We start from the raw sequence: 25,274 nt of genomic DNA, 5'->3' as shown, positions 1-25,274 counted from the left end.
TCTGTGTAGATGTTGGGGTATATTTTTGCCAGTCTATAAGGCACCATGTACCATCTATATTGTAGTTTTCTCATTTGTTTTAAGTGTGATACACAGGCTGTTTTACCCTTGTATGCTATATATACCTTATGCCAGTAATTAATGGTATATGTGGTTTGTAGGTCTGAGTGCCATGCTATAATATGTTTGTCCATTGCGCCACCCATACCAGTGTTGAGTAGATGGTAGATAATATAGATTTTTGGGGGGAGTTGTCATATCTAGACATGCCTTCTCTACCTGGGTCATGGTTGGCGGGTTCTGTGTGAGGGGGATTAGGGAACACAGTAGAGACTTGAGCTGTAAGTAGGAAAATAGTGCTAGTTGGGGCAAATCAAATTAATCCTGCAGCTCTGGGAATCCAAGCAATTTATCATTAGAGAAAAGGTGGTGTAATTTGGTGCAGCTGTGGAGTTGCCACGTCCTATGGTCAAAGGAAGGGTTGGACATATGAACGCTATATATCAGGGTTGCCAGGGACCAGGGCTCAGTGGAGCCTAAGGTCTTTTTGGCTGCATTCCATGTGTGTAATAGTAAGTCATTGGTGGCCAATATCTCCGGTGTGGGGGGTCGGAGATGCAGGGGTATCCAATACAGGTGTCGCAGTCCCTCTTTTCGTGTCCAATGTGATTTGAAGCGGAGCAGTTAAGGCATGCGACTGCTCAGGTCAAAGCCCAGGACATGCCCCCCCCCCAACAGCAGCAATATTAACAACAAAATATCATGTGTTTATTGTGATAAGGTGAATGGTGTTGTTTGTGAGGGAGTTTATATTTCCGTTAAATTGTTCAGAGAGACATATGACATTTAACCCCAGGAGGAGTATGTGTTGTATGTCACTTAAATGAATGTTTAGATGTGGGCCCCTGGGGTGGAGCATTTGGAGAGTAGATTGTGCCGGTGCTCCACTCCTCAGTTTGCAAGCAACTGGGAGACATAAGGTCTCCAACCCATTGCTCATCTGTAATTAATCAGCTGCAGCAGTGGGAATAAACCCCTCCCTGTTAGCAGGTAAGGGGAGATTTTTGGTTTCTCCTTTGGAGGTTGGAAGCAGCAGGCTGGCTTGGATCACTGGAGAGACAAAAACTAAGGTTGGTGGAACCTGTGTTTTTTTAAGTTAAACCCTTGAAAGATAGGGATCTAAAAGTCATTAAGAGCTCAGACGAGCTAGGTTTTAATTTGCAGGAAATTCAGTTATATTCTTGTTTCTTTTGTATTACTGCTGTCTCTTGAGTGGATTTTTCAATAAATTGCCTGGAGTTATAATAAAACCAAAAGACTGCACATGTTTTATACTCTAGAGGACCGTGCTAACTGCAATACAGGATCACAGCATATAGAGCCTAAAATTCCAGCTTCCAGGATTAAATATATCCATGCTATAAGACAGGTATTTGTTGATGATAAAGCATTGTCTTTACTGTTTTTCTATACCCTATCAGTTTTTATTATGATAAATTCTAAAGTTGTGTTATTTGTCTCCAGGCATTATGCTGTCATTGTCCCTTCAGAGATCCAAGCTTTGCGTTCTCAGCTTGCTTGTTTGCACGTGAACGGCGCAACGAGTCAGACCAGTGTAAAGCTCACCCTTAGCATGAGCAGTCAACAAACAACACTAATGGAAAAGACATTTCAGGCGAAAGAAATGTTTTCATGTATTCCATTCCAGGTAATGCCACCATAGTGTAACAGATAATGGAACAATTCAGAGGTAACATTCTAAATGTAGAAAAATCATAGCAATCAATGTTTCAGTAGATCTCTACACTTTTCCACCTTTTATCGATTTGCTACGTATGATTGTAGATTGTAAGCTCATTTAAGCAGGGTCCTCATCAATTACAATTACATATTCCTGTTACTTTATAATTGTCTCATGACAGGTGCATAGTCACCATATGGGCAGGCGGAATCAGTACAAAATCCCCCACATATTATCCCAATAAAACACAGACACTAGGGTATATGGGTCAAAATTGTCCACAGCTTTTATTAAATAGTAATAAATTAACATAGAAAAAAGAGGTAATTCCCCCACCGCCCGCCATCACATCCTTATTATAAAAGGCAATGACCCATATATAACTAACAAATAACAGTATTCCAGCATGAACATAACTTAATTTAAAGTGGCAACATTTTAATTAACCATGGTAGGGGTATACCCACATACCCCTACCCCAACAGGTTCTGAGCCACCGACAGGGCTCAAAACCTACCTAAGTTACCAAGAACCATATTCAACCATTTCCATAACCATCCTAATGGGGAGCCTATCTCCTATCCTTAGCTCCCTATCCCACCACAAGCTCAGACCTTGATCCCTTAAGCTGTCTGAGCTCCGCCACCCCGAAGAAACAGTGCTATCTGCAGTCCTTCCTGACAACCCAGGATCAGAAAGTCCCACCCCACTTTGGAGAGGTGTACTCCATCCGAATGATAGTAACCTGGAAATCCCCCATCCAGGTCCCTATGCCTCACTATCACTCACCTCACTTTTCTGACAAAACTAGCTGTCAAGCCATTCACCTTCCCCCAGCAGTGATCGATTGCTAACAGGTAAGGCACGTGCCTCCACTGCTGCCGGGAACTATCTCCGACCACACCACCAGTAGGCCCCTCAACCCAGTAATATCCTGCTACATCCATTTTACAAGCAGACGCTGCGGTGACAGGCCCAGGTCGGTCCACCCTGCGTGTTGAACTATAAATCAGGCCCACCCACCCAATATCATCCAAAACACAGCATCACACACGCCCACCAAGCAGAAACCCCTGAAACCAAACCAACAAATCGCCAACTGGTCCACCAGAAAGCCCAGCTGCTGACCTTCAACTCTAGCTGCAGCCCTCCTCTCGGCCCAGAAAATGACAAATGACCGACGATCCATGCAGATTTTCCTGGGGAAACAAACAAAATATTAGCACTGACTCCCAGGACGGCCAGTTCCACCATTCTCACTCCAACAGCCCCAAACATACATACGAGCGGAACCTCACTGACTCCCATCTCCCAAACCTCTTGACCAAGGCCACCCCCAAGCCTAACCGTGTCGCTTCCAGAGCTGCCCCAACGCGGAAGTAATGCGTCCCAAACTTACCAGCTTGCAACTGTAGCAGTCACCTCGAAGTGTAGAGGGGTTTCCACCACCAGAGATGTAGTTCTCCCAAGTATGAGGTGTGTTACCGCATTCCAGGTAGTCATCCAAGTCGAGAAGCAGGCATAGTTGTGAAGCTCTTATAAGAGCTAGTAGTGATGTCTCTTGTTGTAGGGAACTGCTATACGAGCTAAGACTTTGTGTTGATGGTGAAGTAAGTCTGGTTTAATGGTGACCACACTGGTCTTTTATGCAATTCTACATGCAAGGGGTACACCCACATGGACCTTGTGAGGGACTAGGATACAGAATTCTCAACCAATAATAACAGGGTTCTACAGTGTGACACACCCATACAGGGCATACAATCCCTCCCCTCTGCCTGGGAGATAATTGAGTCAATTACTATCTCAACTCAATTATCTCCAGGTGTAAAAGGAACATAATTTATAGATAATCTGAAAGTACCCACAAAACACATAATATCATAATAAAAAGCATATCCCCTGATCTGGGTGAGCAACATATTTAAAAATCACCCAGATCAGTTCGGGGGTTCGGAATTCGTATGGAGGTCTTATTTCTGTCTGATGGACACGAGGCTCCTGCCCAAAATAGTTCCATAGAATCAAGCTGTGTGGCCAGTCTCTTTCAGGAGTACCAAAACAACTGTCTATAAGGGAAATAACTGTTCATGCATCCGTTCCCATAGTCCTGGTGGTTCGGGAGATATTCTTACCCAACGCCGTTCTTTACGTGTGTACACCATGTCTGTGGACATGGAAGTAGTCTTAGCGGTGTTCGTACGGTCGAGTCTAGTTCCATGCGCTCAACAACCAAACACGGCTGGCCGCATTCATATTCCAAGATGGCCACCGTCACGTGTTCGGGCATACGAATGAGACCACCCAGCTGACCGCTTAGAACATTGGGGTATTTGCGGTTTTGGAAGTGTTAGGAAGGGTCAATAAAGCTAACAAGTGCCACACTCCACATCTGGGTGGTCGGTTGTTTGGTAGTTCTTTCAATAATTGAACGGACAATGGTGGTATAGGGCATAGCTGTATTTGGTCAAATGGCGAAAGGGTAACATAGACTTTAAAAATCTAAGGACAGAGGGTCTGCCACAGAATCCCCGGTTTCGCCAAGCCTAACTTAAAAAACCCCAGTAAACTGAAATCGACACAGGGATGAACCATTTCGCATGCACCAATAAAGACCCACTAACCATCTGCCTCCTTGCCAGATACTGCAACGCCGCGCCAACTGGACATAACGGTGATCCCGGAAGGTGACACAGCATCACGTCCTTGCCCAAACCCTTGACATTGGTTTTGGACCGCGCCAACTGCCAACTGCATGTCTCACCAACTGCATTTGTACGTCTGACACTTGAATCCCCCCTGTATTCCCCCGATAAGTTCTCACCCATTCCCCGATCCGGTATGCCTCAAAACACCAATAGAAATGCTGCGCTAAACAACAGCCCTTCGAAACCACCGAAGCAAACCTCAAGTAATACTCTAATAAGATCCCCCAACACCCTCCCGGACACTGGCCTCCTGGCGTCCAGAACCTTGCACCCCTTCCAATACCCCTTGAGTACCTGGCTAATCATGAAAGCTTTTTGTAAGGTCTTCCCACCCGTGAAACTTGAACCAAAAGGCTAGCACCGCCATATTCCGATCCACCACCACCGGGGAAGCCCCCAGCAGCCTGAACATAAACCACAGCAGGGTATTTAGTCGTGAATCCACCACCAGCGCCTGATCCATTCCAGCACACAAGCTCTCCCACACTTCCCAGACCTTACTGTATGCAGCACACGTGCCCGGTGCCTCCGAAGCACTCATGTATCCCCCACAGCACGTCAAGGCATGTGTGTCACACCTCCTGCGCTCCGGGAGTCACTGTCCAAAACTGGGACCATAGCAAACAAGATGAAGCATCTGCCACTCTGTCCAAATACCCGGGCACAAGCCCCGTGCAGAAAACCACCTTGATGGACATACAGAGCAAAACAAAGCGCCGCAACAAACGCACCACCGGTTTGGATGACGCGGACAGGTTATTGACTGCGTACCCCATGCACATGTTATCCGAAAAGAAGATCACCTTCCGTAACAGAGGCTCCGCGTACCCCACAGACACGTTATCCAAAAAGAAGGTCCGGGGATTCTCCACATAGTCCAATGGATCCAGGATGCACAACATCCACTGCCTGCATGCCAACCAGGGAGCCCACCCGATACTGAGAATGCCCAGAAGAGGAATGGCTCCGAGACCTGTGACGAGAGTGAGAAAATCCTGGGCAGAGTGTACTGTACTCGGGCTACCCTCCTGTCTCACTCCTGGGAGTGCCTGCCCGACACCAAGGACTCCCGCTGCAACCCGACTGTCCACCTGTCCCTGGGGGGCTTTGATACCCCGTCCTATGGGCTCCAGCTCCTGCCATCCCACCTTGGCGACCAGCCCTGCCATGTTCGCCTGGGACTGGGACTCACAGACCGATCCCCCGCCGAGCTACCGAAGCCAGACCGGCACTGCCATGCATATGCAGATGGGGCCCATCCACTCCTGCCCCCAGCGCCATCAGAACTGCCACTTGGTGAACCATGACGTTCCGAAACCCACGCAACCTGCCACATGAACTACGCCTCCCCTGCCACTGCCTTCCAGGAGACTGCTCGTCCCTCGCCAATGTGTGACCTCTTGAGTCCACCTGCTGCCCTTCCAGCCCTACCAGGACCCCCCCAGAGGCGCGGTCCAACTGACCCGCCTGCCTGCTACCTTTCTTTCAACACTCACCATGGCCCCCAGTACGCTTTCCAGCTGAACCTCGCCTAGCCTTGCTCCGCCTGCATCCCCAACCAGGCTAACCAAGGGGGAATCCATGTCAGGAATGGGGGCAAGCCTGCCCGTGATGGTCCCTACACCTCCAAAGGGGCCGCCAGCCACATGCACCAAACCAGACTGATGCCCAGCTGCAGCAAGTCCCTTACGTCTCACAGGGCCCCCACTGTGGAACTAGCAGGAGGTGCCCTTGCAGATCCAGCCTGATTAGGGACCCATAGCCTGACCTCCTGCACTTGCCTGCTCCTGTAATGTGCACTACTGGCTCTGTGTAGCCCTGGAGCCGGCCCGACCGACATGTGCTGTGCTCCTGCCGGGGGTCACCCAGTCATCACTTAACCAGCTCCTGAGGGCTCAGCGCCAACTGCAGCACCCCCCTCTCCAACTGTGGCCCCCTCCTGCAAGCAGGCCACACTGCTGGACCACCGGGCAGCCACCCGCCACATCAGATCTCCACGAGGTACTGTCTTTGCGCCGAGAGGCAGAGCCTCGACCATGCAGCACCTGCGTCCCGACTCGTGGCCTGCTCTGGCCACCTTGTGATCTTTCCGTCCACATGTACACGAGCCCCGGCCCGGGCACAGCCGACGATGTGGCCTGTGCAGGACGCCTCCAGCTGCCGCCATCTTGAGCCGCCACTGTGAGCCACCACCAGCATGGAATTGAGCTGGGCCTGCATTCAGTTGGCCAAACAATCTCTCTTAGCCATCCTGATCCCCAGCATCCTCTCCATCTCGTCCCCCTGCAGCAAAACACAAAAGAGACACCTACCAGGCCCAATAAGCGAACACACAAGGTGCACACAAACTCAGCCAGGTAGGCAAGTTAAAAGTGACTTTTCTAAGATGGCTGCCTATTGATATAGCCCAACCCCTGATCCTCAAGCCACCAATTCCTCACACTTCCTCCTATGCCTGCCTCCTAACCCTGTCACATTGAGGATAAAGGCCCCTTTCCACTAAGCTGTGCTTTTGCTACATGGGGCTAAATGTATTATAATATTGTAAAGTACTTTTCAGAGAGCCCTTAATAGCTTGCATTTTGGTGAGTTGCAGTTCAGGGAGAACCTATTCTATTTTCATATTAGACTGATCCCACCCACAAGGGCAGTCCAGATATAAAATGCTGCAATTTATCTCTGCACACAAAATACAGCAACCTGTTTCAGGCTTCAGCCTTCTCTGGGCCTCATCAATTAGGTATAGCTTATACACCTATTGACACACTAAGCACAGGGTCCATGTCTGAATTACCCTTTAACTTAGTGAGAACCTATATAAATACATTTGCAAAAAATAAACTCCAAAGACATACAAAAATGACCAAACATCAATAATGGATATTTCCATTATTTTGAAATAACATATTATGAACGGAAAAAAAATAATACACTTATAATTCATATACAATAATCACCCTTGTTTCAAATGTACACCCTGTTCCAAATTATTGTGCAAATTTTATTTAAGTGTCACAAAGATTAAATGTTTTGTTTTTCAGTTTAACTCATGGATGGCATTGTGTCTCAGGGCTCTTTTGATCACTGAAAACAATCTCGGTCACCTGTGATAATTAGATTGCCAGGTGAGCCCAATTTAAGGAAAAAGAAGTGTGTTCCACATTATTACGCAGAGCACCATTTTCATGCAATATGGGGAAGAAAAGGGATCTCTCTGCTGCCGAAAAGAGTGAAATAGTTCAATTCCTTGGACGAGGTATGAAAACATTAGATATTTCACAAAAACTTTAGCGTGATTATCACACTATTAAGATATTTGTGGCTGATTTGGAGCTCAGACGGGTTTGTGCAGATAAAGGCACATTGAGGAAGATTTCTGCCAGATCCATGCATCGGATCAAGAGAGCAGCTGCTAAAATACCATTACATAGCAGCAAACAGATATTTGAAGCTGCTGGTGCCTCTGGAGTCCCACGGACATCAAGGTGTAGAGTCCTCCAGAGTCTTGCAACTGTGCATATACCTTCTATTCAGCCACCACTAACCAATGCTCACAAGCAGAAACGTCTGCATTGGGCAGAAAAATACATGAAGACTAATTTTCAAACAGTCCTGTTCACTGATGAGTGCCGTGCAAGTAGTGGAGTTGTGGATGGTTGGTGGGCGGCCACTCTGTTCCAACAAGGCTGCAACGTCAGCAAGGCGGTGGTGGAGTCATGTTTTGGGCCGAAATCATGGGAAGAGAGCTGGTCGGCCCCTTTAGGGTCCCCGAAAGTGTAAAGTTGGCCTCTGCAAAGTATGGAATTTTTGACTGACCACTTTCTTCCCTGGTACAGAAGGAAGAACTATGCTTTCTGTAATACAATCATCTTCATGCATGACAATGCATCATCTCATGCTGCAAAGAATACCTCTGCATCAATGGCTGCTATGGGGATAAAAGGAGAGAAAGTCATGGTGTGGCCTCCATCCTCCCCTGACCTCAATCCTATTGAGAACCTTTGGAGCATCTTCAAGCAAAAGATCTATGAGGGTGGGAGGCAGTTTACATCCAAACAGCAGCTCTGGGAGGCTATCCTGACATCTTGCAAACAAATTCAAGCAGAAACTGTCCAAAAACTTACAAGTTCAATGGATGCAAGACTTGTGAAGCTGCTATCAAATAAGGGGTCCTATGTTAAAATGTAACGTGACCTGTTAAAATGTTTAAAAAGTTAAAATGTTGTTATAAGTTTGATTGAAATAGCTTTTGATTTCAGTAAATATGCTGCAAACACAACAAATGACAATTTTCAGTTCTTTACAACCTATAAAGTGTTTTGAAACTTACTGTGCGTAATAATTTGGAACAGTGCATTGTAAGTTTTATATGTTTAAAAAAAATACTGTTATCATTAGGAGGTTTGTTCAATAAAATTTGAATTGTACTCTTAATAGTTGATAACATGAGAATTATGCTGACTGTTATTCACATCAATTATTTAGGTAAATGAGAAAAATATAATTTGCATAATAATTTGGAACAGGGTGTATTTATGCTTTGCTTAACCAAAAAATGTTTTGTAAAGTTACACTCCAAACATCATAATCAGTACAGTGTGCTATAGTGTTTAAAGGGTCAGGAGTGCCCCGGTACCCCTCCCAGACTGCATAATTAAATTGTGAGCACTAGAGTACTCCTGGCACCATAACCAAACTATCACAATGTAGTAGTTATGGTGTTTGGAGTGTTTCTTTAAGTATTTGTAACAGATATTTTTTCACAATTTAGCAATTTTTTTTCAAATTGGCAATTGTTTATCATTATTTCTAGCGCTCGGCAGAGATGCAGTTTAGCAGAAAGGGTTATTGGGAGGGAAATGTATTTCTCTTCAGTGTAAAAAAAACTACTGCTAAACAAAAACATGGTGAAAAATTGGTTTTAATAACGAATACAAATGTACTTTTACTATGCTAAAATTTCTAACGCTTTAAAACGTTTGACTTCAGAAATGCACACTCAAAGTGTGGATAGAACATTATGCCAAACTGAAAAGTTCCTAAAATCTCCTTATTAAGTCAAGAATTTACTAAAATGATTAGGGTTCTTCCTAAAAGTGTTTAAGTTATGTTAATACAGCCAGTAGTTGGCAAGGCAAGATCCTATCTCGCGAATAGGTCCAAAACAGAACTAAGCTTAGAAAAGTGAGCATGTCAGAGACTTTATTGGTCACTTTCTGTTTTATTATATTAATTTTTAAAATTGGTCCCTGAGGAAGTCCTCCATGGAGGAGGAAATGCATAGGACCGTTTTTGTTTTATACTAATTGAATTTGTTTTAATATGTGCCAATAAATAATTTTGTACTTCACTATATTACTTGGAGTTCCTGAAATTTCTGGCTTCCAGATTAGGACCACAACCATGAGTGGAGGGTTGAATGGTTTTTATCATATCAAATTTGAGAGTGCATCCTTTAATTGTCTTGCTATTAGATGTAAAATATTATATTATATTATGTTTTTATTTATTTTAGTGATATCAAATGGATCCCTATATTTTGTATTTTGTTTATATCCTGTTATTGGTTACCATATTGGGAGGCAACTAAAGGGGGAGCTGTGTAAAGTTAAGTTAAATATATTTGTTATTTCCACCATACACGGTTGAATAGGTGAAAGTTTGTATATTATATTCTTTGTCACGATTCCGGGAACCAAACACGCCAACACACACACAGAAAAGGTGCAGTACCGGACCTTAGAGTGGCCGGGCTAAGCACACAAAGAATAGTCAGGAGACAAGCCGAGTAAGGGGAACCAGAAGAAAGAATAACGAGAAACAAGCCGATGTCAAAGGGTAGGAGAAAGTCACAAAGTCGGATAAACAAGCCAGAGAGTACATAACCAGAAACACAAGTTCAGTAGCAGTACTAGCAAGCAAAGACCACAACAGGGCAGGGAGGAACAGGAAAGGTAAGTATATAAATCCATAGGTTAATTCTGATTGGCACCACCTGTGTCATTATGTGTATCATTACTTGATTAAAGGACATCATCACTTGACAGGGCATTATCGTGCAGGAGTCGAAGAGAGAAAATAGACACTGAAGCTGGCTCTGCATGATCACACTGATCAGACTCCCTCTCTTCTCTTCTATCAAGATGTTGCCATGTCAATGATTTTTCCAAATAAAAATCTGTATGTGTAAATGTCTAAATCTGTCAGGCATGCCAGATGCACGTTTCCAGCATTCTGTTATTATTTATATATTTTTTAAACAAAATGTTTTCATTCATCCATGTATTATTCAAAGATACCTTTTTATATATCTATTTAAAGGGATTCTATAGTGCCAGGAAAACAAACCCATTTTCCTGGTGATATCGGCTCCTGCAGTGCCCTCCTCCCTCGCACCCCCCCCCTCCCGCAGTGCTGAAGAGGTTAAACCCCCCTCAGTGACTGAATCCAGCGCTGACGTCCCTGTGTTAATTAGGCACAGAATAACTGTTTTCTCATTCTACAATCCACAGTAATTGTTTGTGTCTTTTACAGGCTCCAAAATCCACTAATAATGATGATGAAGTTGCTACAATAAATGTTTTTATTGAAACTACATGTGACTCAATAACCAGGCAAACAAATGTTCTCCTGAAGAAGCAAAGGTCCAATATTGTCGTCCAAACAGACAAACCTGTGTACAAACCAGGACAAACTGGTAATGGGATGAGAGAGATGTTGTGTTATATGTATAAACTTGTTATAAGTCTTATTCACTAGATTTATTGCTTGCATATTATCCCAATAATAGGAAGGATGAATTTGGCATTTCGGGTGGACCACTGAGAGGTGGCATATTTGTAAAATAGGTAGGCCAAGCCAGAAAAGAGACATTACAGACTGGCATGAATTAAAAACTGTACTTAATGGAGTTCAAGTATTTCAAGCTTTAAGTTTGAAAAATGAGTCTATGATAGACAAGTAAAGACAAGAAAACAGATTTGACTACTAATTTATTGTATTCTCCAAAACACAACTCAGGAATTGCAGAAGAAAATAGCAGCTAACATGAACTTTTACATATACCTTCATCTCATCCCACAGGGAGTTCATTCCAGTTTATTGGAATTGGGGATTACTATATTTTACAAGTATGCAGTAGATGGACAGCGTTAGTTAATGTTAATCCTGACACCAGATCAACAATAAAAGAAAGCAATATATATATATATATATATATATATATATATATATATATATATATATATATATGTATATGTATATATATATATATATATATATATATATAGAGAGAGAGAGAGAGAGAGAGAGAGAGAGAGAGAGAGAGAGAGAATCAACCAAAAAAGGTAAAGGACAAAGACAAGTTCAATCTATACTGCGAACACTCTGTCGGGCAATAGTCAGGGTGCTGATGGGTAGCTGTCAGGAGGATGTTATATGTTGCACATGTTTAATCACTTTACCAAATAATTTTATTGTGGGAATGGATGATTAAGAGTGGAATGATGTTTTGTGCTACTTACCAGATGTAAAGCAATGGTGAATCTGAGGAGCTGCTATACTTCCTGGTTTGTTATTCTGTCTCCCTCAATAGTATTATCCTTCCATTATTCCTAGTTTACTGTTATGTATGCCAGTTCTGGCACTCTGCCTTGTGTGTGAAAGTCTTGTTGTCTAGGTACAATCAGTGGCGGAACTACCGCGGTCGCAGGGGTCACAGCTGCAACCGGGCCCATCACTCCAGGGGTTGAAGAGATGGAAATCACCCTGAGTGAAGGCCTCGACTGAATTGCAGGACTCTGGCCTATACTGCCTTTTTGTCTCCCTAATGGAACACTTGCCAATAAGTGAGCTGTGTCCTTTTTCTTATTAGCGAGCTCGCTATTAGACTCTTTTGCTTGATCTGCGTAACACATATGATACTGTTCCCTATTTGTTATTACCCCTCACAAGATTCTATCCCTGAGGATTAGTTATATTTTTGAACAATTTCCTACCGATGGACTTCCCTAGTTTGAAGAGGGACCTTGACTACACAACGATGAACATTCAAATTTCTCCTCTTACAAGGAAGCACATCAGGATTGAATCAAAGTCACTGCGCAAGCCATTTAACTTTCCTAAGCTCTGCACTTCAGAGCCTTGTTTTTGGAAGATGAGACTTCCCCATTGAGAGATCTGAACTGACAACATAGCACTCTTTGTGCAGTGCAGGTTTTTTATTTGAATTGTGGGAGTTGGGACCTAGGCTGCTTCTCTGCCAAAGAAGGTCTCCTTGCTGTGGGTGGCACCTCAGGTCACCAGGGCATGTACCAGGGGTGGGGGGTATGATAGGTGGGGGAGGGCTGCCATGGCGCCACCAGGGGTCCTCCAGGGGGGCACTGGGGTTCCTGGGGACACTTGGCTCACTGGAGTTGGTACCTGGGGCGTGTTTGCTCTCATTATACGCTTTTATTTCAGCAGAGGTATTGTATCAAAGTACACATGAATAAACAGGGCTATGTATTGCACTACCATTGCCATGCTTTGTATGCTTGTGATGTTTCATCCCAGACTTTGCAGCGACAGCCTCATGGTGCTCGCAAAACCAAGCTCTGGCCAGGCAACCAGTCTCAAGTAGTAATTCTTCTTACTCTGAACAGTTAATTGTTCTTATCACACAATTGTACGTTATAGCATATGATGAAACTCTCTGTACCTAACTTCACATCCATAACATCAATGCTATGTACATAGACTTAGTTGGCCCCTTTGGCCTTATTGTTTATTCTTACCTTCTTATTGCTCAGGACATGCAACTAGTATAAAGACTCTCTAGGCTCCTCTCCAAACATGGCACACCTGTTAACGCCAGGCTGTCAAACATCCCTGAGAAGGGGTTGCATGCATTTTGTGAATTCCATTCCGCAAGAGTAGTTTTTATACAAGAGACCCACTCTAAAGGCACCTCAGCGCCAGACCTAAATTATCCTAGATTTCCACTTGTATTCTATAGCAAGCTTGCGGAGTCCAAGTCGAGAGATACTGCAATCCTATTCTCGAGGACCCTGCCAATAACAGGAAGGATGAATTTGGCATTTAGGGTGGACCACTGAGAAGTGGTCATTGCCAGGGTCCTCGAGAACAGGATTGCAGTATCTCTCGACTTGGACTCCGCAAGTTTGTTACCTTTTAGACATAGGAGGCAGATTCACTTTTGTAAAATTTCATCTAGCTTGGCAACTATACACCTTTGTTAAAATGTATCTGCCCATCTACAACAGCATGGGACTGTAATGCTATCCTCTTACAGTTGCTCTCCTGTGCGGCCAGGTTTACTGAGGATTTATGGATTAGCAAAAAGATCTGTTTCCAGTTCTTGTCTGATAGGGATTAGTGATGTTGCGAACATAAAAGTTTCGGTTCGCGAACGGCGAATGCGAACTTCCGCAAACTTTCGCGAACCGGCGAACCGGGCGAACCGCCATAGACTTCAATGGGCAGGTGAATTTTAAAACCCACAGGGACTCTTTCTGGCCACAATAGTGATGGAAAAGTTGTTTCAAGGGGACTAACACCTGGACTGTGGCATGCCGGAGGGGGATCCATGGCAAAACTCCCATGGAAAATTACACAGTTGATGCAGAGTCTGGTTTTAATCCATAAAGGGCAAAAACCACACAACCTTCCTAAATCACAATGGCTATGGATTGACACCTGACATATGACATATTGACACCTTGACATATGGATTGACACCTGTCCTCAGAGACCCTGATAAACACTGACACAGAGCAGAATAGGGACTGTTCCCCTACATAGGGTCACTTGGCAGATATGGATTGACACCTGTCCTCAGGGACCCTGATACACACTGACACAGAGCAGAATAGGGACTGTTCCTCCTACATAGGGTCTCTTGGCAGATATGGATTGACACCTGTCCTCAGATACCCTGATACACACTGACACAGACAGAATAGGGACTGTCCCCCCTACATAGGGTCACTTGGCAGATATGGATTGACACCTATCCAATGATCCCTGATACACATGGACACAGAGCAGAATAGGGACTGTTCCCTCTACATAGGGTCACTTGGCAGATATGGATTGACACCTATCCTAATGATCCCTGATACACACTGACACAGAGCAGAATAGGGACTGTTCCCCCTACATAGGGTCAATTGGCAGATATGGATTGACACCTGTCCTCAGAGACCCTGATACACACTGACACAGAGCAGAATAGGGACTGTTCCCCCTGCATAGGGTCACTTGGAAGCTATGGATTGACACCTGTCCTCAGAGACCCTGATACACACTGACACAGAGCAGAATAAGGACTGTTCCCCCTACATAGGGTCAATTGGCAGATATGGATTGACACCTGTCCTCAGGGACCCTGATACACACTGACACAGACCAGAATAGGGACTGTTCCTCCTACATAGGATCACCATTTTTAGCCCAAGGCTGCTCATCTCATCAGGCCTTTTTTAGTCAAATGTTTCGCCCACTGTCAGTCCCTTTGGGATCCATCCCTCATCTTAATAAAGGTGAGGTAATCTAGACTTTTTTGACCTAGGCGACTTCTCTTCTCAGTGACAAAACCTCGTGCTGCACTGAAGGTGCTTTCTGACAGGACACTTGAAGCGGGGCAGGCCAGAAGTTCTATCGCAAATTGGGATAGCTCAGGCCACAGGTCAAGCCTGCACACCGAGTAGTCAAGGGGTTCATCACTCCTCAGAGTGTCGATATCTGCAGTTAAGGCGAGGCAGTCTGCTACCTGTCGGTCGAGTCGTTCTCTGAGGGTGGATCCCGAAGGGCTGTGGCGATGCGTAGGACTTAAAAAGCTCTGCATGTCCTCCATCAACAACACGTCTTTAAAGCATCCTGTACTTGCCGGCGTGGTCGTTGGAGGAGGAGGATTACTTTCACCTCTTCCCCTGTTAGATTCCTGTTGTGCTGTGACATCACCCTTATACGCTGTGTAAAGCATACTTTTTAATTTATTTTGCAAATGCTGCATCCTTTCCGACTTGTTGTAATTTGGTAACATTTCAGCCACTTTCTGCTTATACCGGGGGTCTAGTAGCGTGGACACCCAGTACAGGTCGTTCTCCTTCAGCCTTTTTATACGAGGGTCCCTCAACAGGCACGACAGTATGAAAGACCCAATTTGCACAAGGTTGGATGCCGAGCTACTCATTTCCCGTTCCTCCTCCTCAGTGATCTCAATGAAGGTATGTTCTTCCCCCCAGCCACGTACAACACCACGGGTACCAGATAGGTGACAACGAGCACCCTGGGATGCCTGTTGTGGTTGGTCTTCCTCCTCCTCCTCAAAGCCACATTCCTCCTCTGACTCCTCTTCCTCACAATCCTCTTCCAGCATTGCCGCAGGTCCAGCAAGCGATGCTGATAAGGCTGTTTCTGGTGGTGATGGTGACCACACCTCTTCCTCTTCCTCTTCACGCTCATCTATGGCCTGATCCAGCACTCTTCGCAGGGCATGCTCCAGGAAGAAAACAAATGGTATGATGTCGCTGATGGTGCCTTCGGTGCGACTGACTAGGTTTGTCACCTCTTCAAAAGGACGCTTGAGCCTACAGGCATTGCGCATGAGCGTCCAGTAACTTGGCAAAAAAAATCCCAGCTCCCCAGAGGCTGTCCTAGCACCCCGGTCATACAAATATTCATTAACGGCTTTTTCTTGTTGGAGCAGGCGGGTGAACATTAGGAGTGTTGAATTCCAACGTGTCGGGCTGTCGCAAATCAAGCGCCTCACTGGCATGTTGTTTTGCCGCTGGATATCTGCAAAGTGCGCCATGGCCGTGTAGTAACGCCTGAAATGGCCACACACCTTCCTGGCCTGCTTCAGGACTGTCAGGGTACCTGAGGCCTCTACCTCTGAGAGAGGTAGAGACGTAGAAGTTTATCCGTCCGGACGGCATGTCTCCTCGGCCCCTCGCGGTTCACTCGGTCTTGCTAACGCCGGCCGCGAGGGAGTCACTTCCTTTTATAGCAGGAGGACCGGAGGTCGACGTCATGACGCCAACCCGGAACGTCCTGTCACTCTAATCTCGGGAGACGAATCAGGACTCGCCGGAGGCGTGTCTTCTCTCCCTAGCCAGGATACTTAACAGTGGCTCTCTCATTTACTCATTGCCCTGTCGTGGTTCTAGTCCGCCTAGTCACACAGTGCTTTGTTATTCTCTTGCCTTTTGGTTCTGATCCGGCTTTGGTATTTACTCTCCTGTCTTTCTGTTATCCTTGACCCGGCTTGTCTCTCGCTTACCTGTCTTCTCGTTCCCTCGACCTTGGCTTGTCTCTGACCATTCTATCGTAGTTATACGTTAAGTCCGGCCATTCTAAGGACCGGTATACGTATCTGCTACTCTTTGTACTCTGCGTGTTGGATCCCTGACCCGATCCTGACATTACGACAGGGCCATGGATCCTGCAGGTACAAATTGTCAGCTTGGTTCTCCTGATCCTAGGTTTGACGCCATGGATCATAGGATGGATCAGATGGCTCTAGCACTACAGGCGCTGCTATCTCGTCCTATTAATCCACCTGAGGAGATGCGTAATATGTCTGCTTCTTCTGTGGGTTCAGGGCTAGAGGTAGCTACTGTAGGTGCTTCTTCCCGAGTTACCCCACCTGTACGTTATGCTGGTTCTCCTGAGAGGTGTCGTGGCTTTTTGAACCAGATCAGTATCCATTTCGAGCTACAGCCCCGTTCATACCCTACTGATAGGGCAAAAGTGGGATTTATTATTACTTTACTCATTGAGAAAGCTCTGAGATGGGCTAATCCGTTGTGGGAGAATGATAATCCATTAGTCTATAACTATAATGCCTTTGTAGCTGCTTTTAAAAGAACTTTTGATCCCCCTGGCAGGAGGGTCAATGCAGCCAGATTACTGTTGCGCCTTAGACAAGACAACCAAACACTTGTGGATTACGCACTAGAGTTCAGGTCTTTGGCGGCAGAGGTAAAATGGAATGAACAGGCCTATATAGACGTATTTTTAAATGGATTATCCGATGTAATACTTGATGAGGTAGCGACAAGAGAGCTTCCCGAGAACCTGGAAGACTTAATTTCCTTTATCTCTCGTATTGACGAACGTCTAAGGGAGAGGCAGAATACTCGAGATAGAACCGGTAAATCTTCCTTTAGACTAGCACCATCATTTCAAATTTCTGAAACCAAAACTCCACAGGTTTCAGAACCTATGCAGTTAGGCCTTACTCGTCTCTCAGAGGAGGAGAGACAGTACAGGAGAAGGGAGGGACTGTGTATGTATTGTGGGGTCAGAGGTCATGTACGTTTGAGCTGTCCCAGTCGTCCGGGAAACGCTCGCACCTAAGTTTCTCTAGAGGACAGACCTTGGGTGTTTCGATTTTGTCCTCTACTCATAACTACAAAGAACATAGACTCCTATTACCGGTCTCTTTAACTTGGGAGAAGGGAACTTTAGAGACTATGGCATTGATAGACTCCGGCGCTGCTGAGAGTTTTATCGACCAAAAGTTTCTCACCAAACACACTATCCCATCCCAGTTAAGGAAGACACCCTTGGCTGTTGAGGCCATTGATGGTAGACCTTTAGTTGAGCCGGTGATTTTCCGGGAAACCACACCTCTTTACTTAACTACTGGTATTCTACACAAGGAGGAAATATCCCTACTACTCATTTCATCTCCTTCTGTTCCCATAGTCCTGGGATACTCCTGGCTTAAGAGACATAACCCCGTTATAGATTGGAGATCAGGGGAAATAGTTTCGTATGGTCAGGATTGTCAAGAGAATTGTTTAAAGAAAGTGTCACCTCTTTGTAGTGTCAACTCACTTAATAACGCTACCGACTCTACCAAAGTACAGATACCGTTCTTGTATCAAGATTTAAAGGCAGTATTTGACAAAGGAAAGGCTGATACCTTACCACCACATAGGCCTTTTGATTGCAAAATTAATTTACTTTCTGGTACTATGCCCCCCAGGGGTCATGTATACCCTTTGTCTACGAATGAAAACTTAGTTCTAGAGGAGTATATTCGTGAAAACCTAGACAAGGGGTTCATTAGAAGATCCTCCTCTCCTGCTGGGGCTGGATTTTTTTTTGTTAAAAAGAAGGATGGTTCTTTAAGACCCTGCATTGACTACAGAGGTCTTAACAAGATAACCATTAGAAATGTATATCCGATTCCCTTGATCACCGAGCTTTTTGATCGATTAAAAAGTTCTAAGATTTTCACTAAGTTAGACCTTAGAGGTGCTTATAATTTGGTGAGAATTCACGACGGAGACGAGTGGAAAACTGCATTCAATACTCGATATGGGCACTATGAGTATACTGTAATGCCTTTTGGTCTCTGCAATGCCCCGGCGGTATTTCAGGACCTTATTAATGAGGTTCTTAGGGAGTTTCAAGATGACTGTGTGATTGTATACCTTGATGATATACTTATACATTCCAGGGATATTGAAACTCACCACGGACAAGTCAGAATGGTTTTACACAAACTTCTTCAGCATGGCTTATACTGCAAACTAGAGAAATGCAGCTTTGACCAATCCCAAACTACCTTTCTTGGTTATGTGATTTCTGGGGAGGGGTTTGAAATGGATCCGGAGAAGCTCCAATCCATATTAGATTGGCCTTTACCTAAGGGTCTCAAGGCTATCCAGAGATTTATTGGTTTCTCCAATTACTACAGACGTTTCATTAAGGGATACTCCTCTATCATTGCTCCCATCACCAATATGACCAAACAAGGGGCTGATACTAAGAATTGGTCTACTGAAGCACTTCTGGCTTTTAAGACACTCAAGGAGCTGTTTGCTTCCGCACCAATTTTAGTTCACCCTGATACTACACTACCTTTCCTACTCGAAGTTGACGCTTCTGAGACAGGTATAGGTGCTGTTCTGTCCCAAAGGTTGGGTGTTGATAAACCATTACATCCTTGTGGATACTTTTCCAAAAAATTGTCAGGTACTGAAAGCAGATATGACATTGGTGACAGGGAACTACTAGCGGTTATAATGGCCTTGAAGGAGTGGAGACATTTGTTGGAGGGTACTTTGCATCCTGTTACGATTTTGACAGATCATAAAAACTTATCCTATATTGGAGAGGCTAAACGACTATCATCTAGACAGGCTCGTTGGTCCATATTTCTCACTCACTTCAACTACGTACTCACATATAGGCCAGGTTCTAAGAATTCTAAAGCCGATGCCTTATCTCGCCAATATGAACCTGCTGCCGTATCTGAGCCGGTTTTGTCCTCTATAGTACCCAAGTGTAACATTATCGCTAACACTACTCTCAAAGTCCATTCTCCGCTACTTGATCAGATAAGGAGCTTGCAGCATCTGGCACCTAGACTGACTCCGGCTTCCAGACTTTTCGTTCCTCCTGAACTCCAATTGGAGCTCTTACAGTGTCTTCACGAGAGTAAGGTGGCTGGTCATCCGGGTGTTCGCAAGACGTATTCTTTGATCTCCAAGGATTTCTGGTGGCCTTCGTTACGGAAGGATATTAAGGATTTTATCGGAGTTTGTGAGGTCTGTACTAAGACTAAACTACCGCATTCGCTTCCTTGTGGCCTTCTACAACCTCTGGAAATTCCTGACAAACCTTGGTCCTGTGTGGCAATGGACTTTATTGTGGATTTGCCTATTTCTAAAAGGCACACTGTTATCCTCACCGTAGTCGATAGGTTTACCAAGATGGCACATTTCGTACCTTTGCCTAAACTCCCGACTTCTCCTGAATTGGCGGAGATCTTTGCTAAAGAGATTTTTCGCTTGCATGGGATTCCTTCGGAGATCACTTCTGATAGAGGCTCCCAATTTGTTTCACGTTTTTGGAGAGCCTTCTGTTCTCAATTAGGCATCAAATTGAATTTTTCGTCCGCCTATCATCCTCAGTCTAACGGAGCTGCCGAACGAACCAACCAGAGGATTGAGCAATACTTACGTTGTTTTGTTACGATAGGTTTACCAAGATGGCACATTTCGTACCTTTGCCTAAACTCCCGACTTCTCCTGAATTGGCGGAGATCTTTGCTAAAGAGATTTTTCGCTTGCATGGGATTCCTTCGGAGATCACTTCTGATAGAGGCTCCCAATTTGTTTCACGTTTTTGGAGAGCCTTCTGTTCTCAATTAGGCATCAAATTGAATTTTTCGTCCGCCTATCATCCTCAGTCTAACGGAGCTGCCGAACGAACCAACCAGAGGATTGAGCAATACTTACGTTGTTTTGTTTCCGAACACCAGGACGATTGGGTCGGTTTGATTCCTTGGGCGGAGTTTGCGCACAACAATCTCGTTTGTGACTCTACGCATTCAAGCCCCTTCTTCATGAACTATGGCTTTCATCCATCTATTCTTCCCTCGGTTTCTCCTTCCCAAGGAGTGCCGTCGGTTGATGTCCATGTGGCCAATTTGCGGAAGTTGTGGGACCAGACTCGACAGATTCTTCTACACAATTCTATACTGGTTAAGAAACATGCTGACAAACGTAGAAGGGCGGCTCCGAATTTTGTTCCAGGCGATAGAGTTTGGTTGAGTACAAGGAATATTCGCCTTAAAGTTCCTTCCATGAAATTCGCTCCTCGTTATATTGGTCCCTACAGGATCTTGACTCGAATTAACCCAGTGGCGTATCGTCTAGCTCTCCCAGCTACTTTACGCATCCCGAACTCCTTTCACGTGTCATTGCTGAAACCTCTAATCTGTAACAGATTCTCCTCCACAATCGCCCCTCCGCGCCCTGTTTAGGTGGAGGGTCAGGAGGAGTATGAGGTTAACTCCATTATTGATTCTCGTGTCTCCCGGGGGAGAGTACAATATTTGGTTGACTGGAAGGGTTATGGTCCTGAGGAGAGGTGTTGGGTACCACAAGAGGATGTTCATGCTCCTCGCCTTCGCAGGGCATTTCACTCCCGCTTTCCATCTCGCCCCGGCTCCTTCCGCCCGGTGGGCGTATCTGAGAGGGGGGGTACTGTCAGGGTACCTGAGGCCTCTACCTCTGAGAGAGGTAGAGACGTAGAAGTTTATCCGTCTGGACGGCATGTCTCCTCGGCCCCTCGCGGTTCACTCGGTCTTGCTAACGCCGGCCGCGAGGGAGTCACTTCCTTTTATAGCAGGAGGACCGGAGGTCGACGTCATGACGCCAACCCGGAACGTCCTGTCACTCTAATCTCGGGAGACGAATCAGGACTCGCCGGAGGCGTGTCTTCTCTCCCTAGCCAGGATACTTAACAGTGGCTCTCTCATTTACTCATTGCCCTGTCGTGGTTCTAGTCCGCCTAGTCACACAGTGCTTTGTTATTCTCTTGCCTTTTGGTTCTGATCCGGCTTTGGTATTTACTCTCCTGTCTTTCTGTTATCCTTGACCCGGCTTGTCTCTCGCTTACCTGTCTTCTCGTTCCCTCGACCTCGGCTTGTCTCTGACCATTCTATCGTAGTTATACGTTAAGTCCGGCCATTCTAAGGACCGGTATACGTATCTGCTACTCTTTGTACTCTGCGTGTTGGATCCCTGACCCGATCCTGACAAGGACGTCCTGTAAGCCTGTGTACTTATGCACAAAGCATTGTACGATCAGATTACACACATGTGCCATGCACGGCACATGTGTCAACTTGCCCAACTTCAATGCCGCCAACAAATTAGTTCCATTGTCACAAGCCACTTTGCCGATATCCAGTTGCTGCGGAGTCAGCCACTTTTCCACCTGTGCGTTCAGGGCGGACAGGAGTGCTTGTCCGGTGTGACTCTCTGCTTTCCAGCAAGTCAAACCCAAGACGGCGTGACACTGCTGTATCCGGGATGTGGAATAGTACCTGGGGAGCTGGGGGGGTGCCGTTGATGTGGAGCAAGACACAGCAGCAGAAGAGGACTCAGCCAATGAGGTTATGGAAGAGGATGGAGTAGGAGGAGTAGAGGAGGTGGCAGCAGGCCTGCCTGCAAGTCGTGGCGGTGTCACCAACTCCTCTGCAGAGCCACGCATTCCATGCTTGACAGCCATCAGCAGGTTTACCCAATGCGCAGTGTAGGTGATATACCTGCCCTGACCATGCTTTGTAGACCAGGTATCAGTGGTCAGATGGACCCTTGCCCCAACACTGTGTGCCAGACATGCCATTACTTCCTTTTGCACAATCGAGTACAGGTTGGGGATTGCCTTTTGTGAAAATAAATTTCGTCCAGGTACCTTCCACTGCGGTGTCCCAATAGCTACACATTTATTAAATGCCTCAGACTCCACCAGCTTGAATGGTAAAAGCTGGCGGGCTAATAGTTCAGACAAGCCAGCTGTCAGACGCTGGGCAAGGGGGTGACTTTCTGACATTGGCTTCTTACGCTCAAACATGTCCTTGACAGACACCTGACTGTGGGCAGATGAGCGCGAACTGCTCAAGGCGAGAGACGGAGTGGCGGATGGTTGAGAGGGGCAAGGAGGACAGCAGTGGTTGACATGGCTGAAGATGCTGGACCAGGAGGAGGATGGCGGCTTTCAATTTGTGTGCTGCTTGTGCTCATGTGTTGATCCCATAGGCGTTTGTGATGTGCGATCATGTGCCTGTGCAAAGCAGTTGTACCTAGGTGGGTGTTGGACTTCCCACGACTCTTTTGGCACAGGTTGCAAATGGCATCGCTGTTGTCAGAGGCAGAAACACAAAAACAATTCCACACTGCTGAGCTCTGCAATGACGGCATTCTGGTGGTGGACACATCATGCGTTGATTGGCGTGCTGTCGGGCTGACCCCGGGTGCCGATGCGTGCTGTCTGACTGTGCCACTAGCTCCTTGCGATGACCTCCCCCTGCCTCCAACTCGTCTCTTCCTCCTCCACTCTGTCTCCCCATCTGAACTTTCACCCTGTTCTTCTTCTTGCCGAGCGGGCACCCACGTGACATCCATGGACGCATCGTCATCATCAACCGCTTCACCTGTATCTGTCAACTCAGCAAAGGAAGCAGCAGCGGGTACAACATCATCATCATCACACCATACGTCCATGTGTGTAATGCTGCCTGCCTGAGACATATCCCTGTTATCTACATCCTCTGGCAATAATGGTTGCGCATCACTCATTTCTTCAAACGGATGTGTAAATAACTCCTCTGACATACCAAGTGAAGCGGCTGTGGTGCTAGTGTTGGTGGTGGCGGCAGGCAGGTGAGTGGTATCTTGAGAGGTGATCAAAGCTAAGCTGGAGCAGGATGGTGCGTCAAGGTTCCGAGCGGAAGCTGTAGAAGATTGGGTGTCCTGTGTTAGCCAGTCAACTATGTCCTCAGAACTTTTCAAGTTCAGGGTACGTGGCCTCTGAAAACTGGGCATTATTCTAGGGCAAAAGGGAATCACAGCACCACGACCATGATGGCCCCTGCGGGGTGGCCTGCCTCTGCCTGTCATTTTTTTTGGATTAGTGGTACTATGCGTGCAAGCTACTGTGAGACCAGATATGTGTGTCACTGTGCAGTTGCAGAGGTTGGCAGAGTACACGCTGTAGGCCTGGCACACCTGCTTGAAGACAACTAACTGCTATTCAATCTATAACAGTGAAAAAAGTTTTTTGTTTTTAAATGCACGCTATTGTGACACCAGATATGAGTGGCAATGTGCATTGCAGAGTTTGGCAGAGTACACGCTGTAGGCCTGACACACCCGCTTGAAGACAACTAACTGCATTTCAATCTATAACAGTGAAAAAAGTTTTTTGTTTTTAAATGCATGCTATTGTGACACCAGATATGAGTGGCACTGTGCATTGGCAGAGTACACGCTGTTGGCCTGACACACAGACGCTTGCAGACAACTAACTGCTATTCAATCTATTACAGTGAAAACATTTTTGGTGTTTTTTTAAATGCACGCTATTGTGCCACCAGATATGAGTGGCACTGTGTACTGGCAGAGTACACACTGTTGGCCTGATACATAGACGCTTGCATACAACTAACTGCTATTCAATCTATAACAGTGAAAAAAGTTTTTTGTTTTTAAATGCACTCTATTGTGACACCAGATATGAGAGGCAATGTGCACTTGCTGAGGTTGGCAGAGTACACGCTGTAGGCCTGACACACCCGCTTGAAGACAACTAACTGCTATTCAATCTATAACAGTGAAAAAAGGTTTTTGGTTTTAAATGCACGCTATTGTGACACCAGATATGAGTGGCAATGTGCACTTGCAGAGGTTGGCAGAGTACACGCTGTAGGCCTGACACACCCGCTTGAAGACAACTAACTGCTATTCAATCTATAACAGTGAAAAAAGTTTTTGGGTTTTTAAATGCACGCTATTGTGCCACCAGATACATATGAGTGGCACTGTGCACTGGCAGAGTGCACGCTGTTGGCCTGACACACAGACGCTTGCAGACAACTAATTGCTATTCAATCTATAACAGTGAAAAAAGTTTTTTTTTTTAAATGCACGCTATTGTGACACCAGATATGAGTGGCAATGTGCACTGGCAGAGGTTGGCACGCTGTTGGCCTGACACACAGACGCTTGCAGACAACTAACTGCTATTCAATCTATTACAGTGAAAAAAATGTTGTTTTGTTTTTTAAATGCACGCTATTGTGCCACCAGATATGAGTGGCACTGTGCACTGGCAGAGTACACGCTGTTGGCCTGATACATAGACGCTTGCATACAACTAACTGCTATTCAATCTATAACAGTGAAAAAAGTTTTTTTTTTTATTTTTTTTTTAATAGATTTTTATTAAAGCATTTTTCTTTTTCACAATGAAAGACAATTATGCTGGGCCTAAGAGATTCAATTCGTATATAATGT

At 45.6% G+C, this 25,274-nt stretch overlaps 1 protein-coding gene across 1 annotated transcript in view; it reads left to right on the top strand.

Annotated features, from left to right (window-relative positions):
• LOC134575464 (alpha-2-macroglobulin-like) overlaps positions 1-25,274 on the top strand; it is a 248,467-nt gene that overhangs the window by 4,150 nt on the left and 219,043 nt on the right. The window contains exons 2-3 of the mRNA XM_063434757.1: positions 1,525-1,708; positions 10,984-11,146. Of these exons, the coding sequence (XP_063290827.1) occupies positions 1,525-1,708; positions 10,984-11,146 (347 nt within the window). The remainder of the gene's footprint in view (positions 1-1,524; positions 1,709-10,983; positions 11,147-25,274) is intronic.

Source organism: Pelobates fuscus, chromosome 10 (genome assembly GCF_036172605.1).
Source record: "Pelobates fuscus isolate aPelFus1 chromosome 10, aPelFus1.pri, whole genome shotgun sequence".
In the NCBI taxonomy this organism is placed as follows: Eukaryota; Metazoa; Chordata; class Amphibia; order Anura; family Pelobatidae; genus Pelobates; species Pelobates fuscus.
The sequence above is the reverse complement of the archived record's forward strand: the minus strand, read 5'-3'. Positions and strand labels throughout refer to the sequence as shown.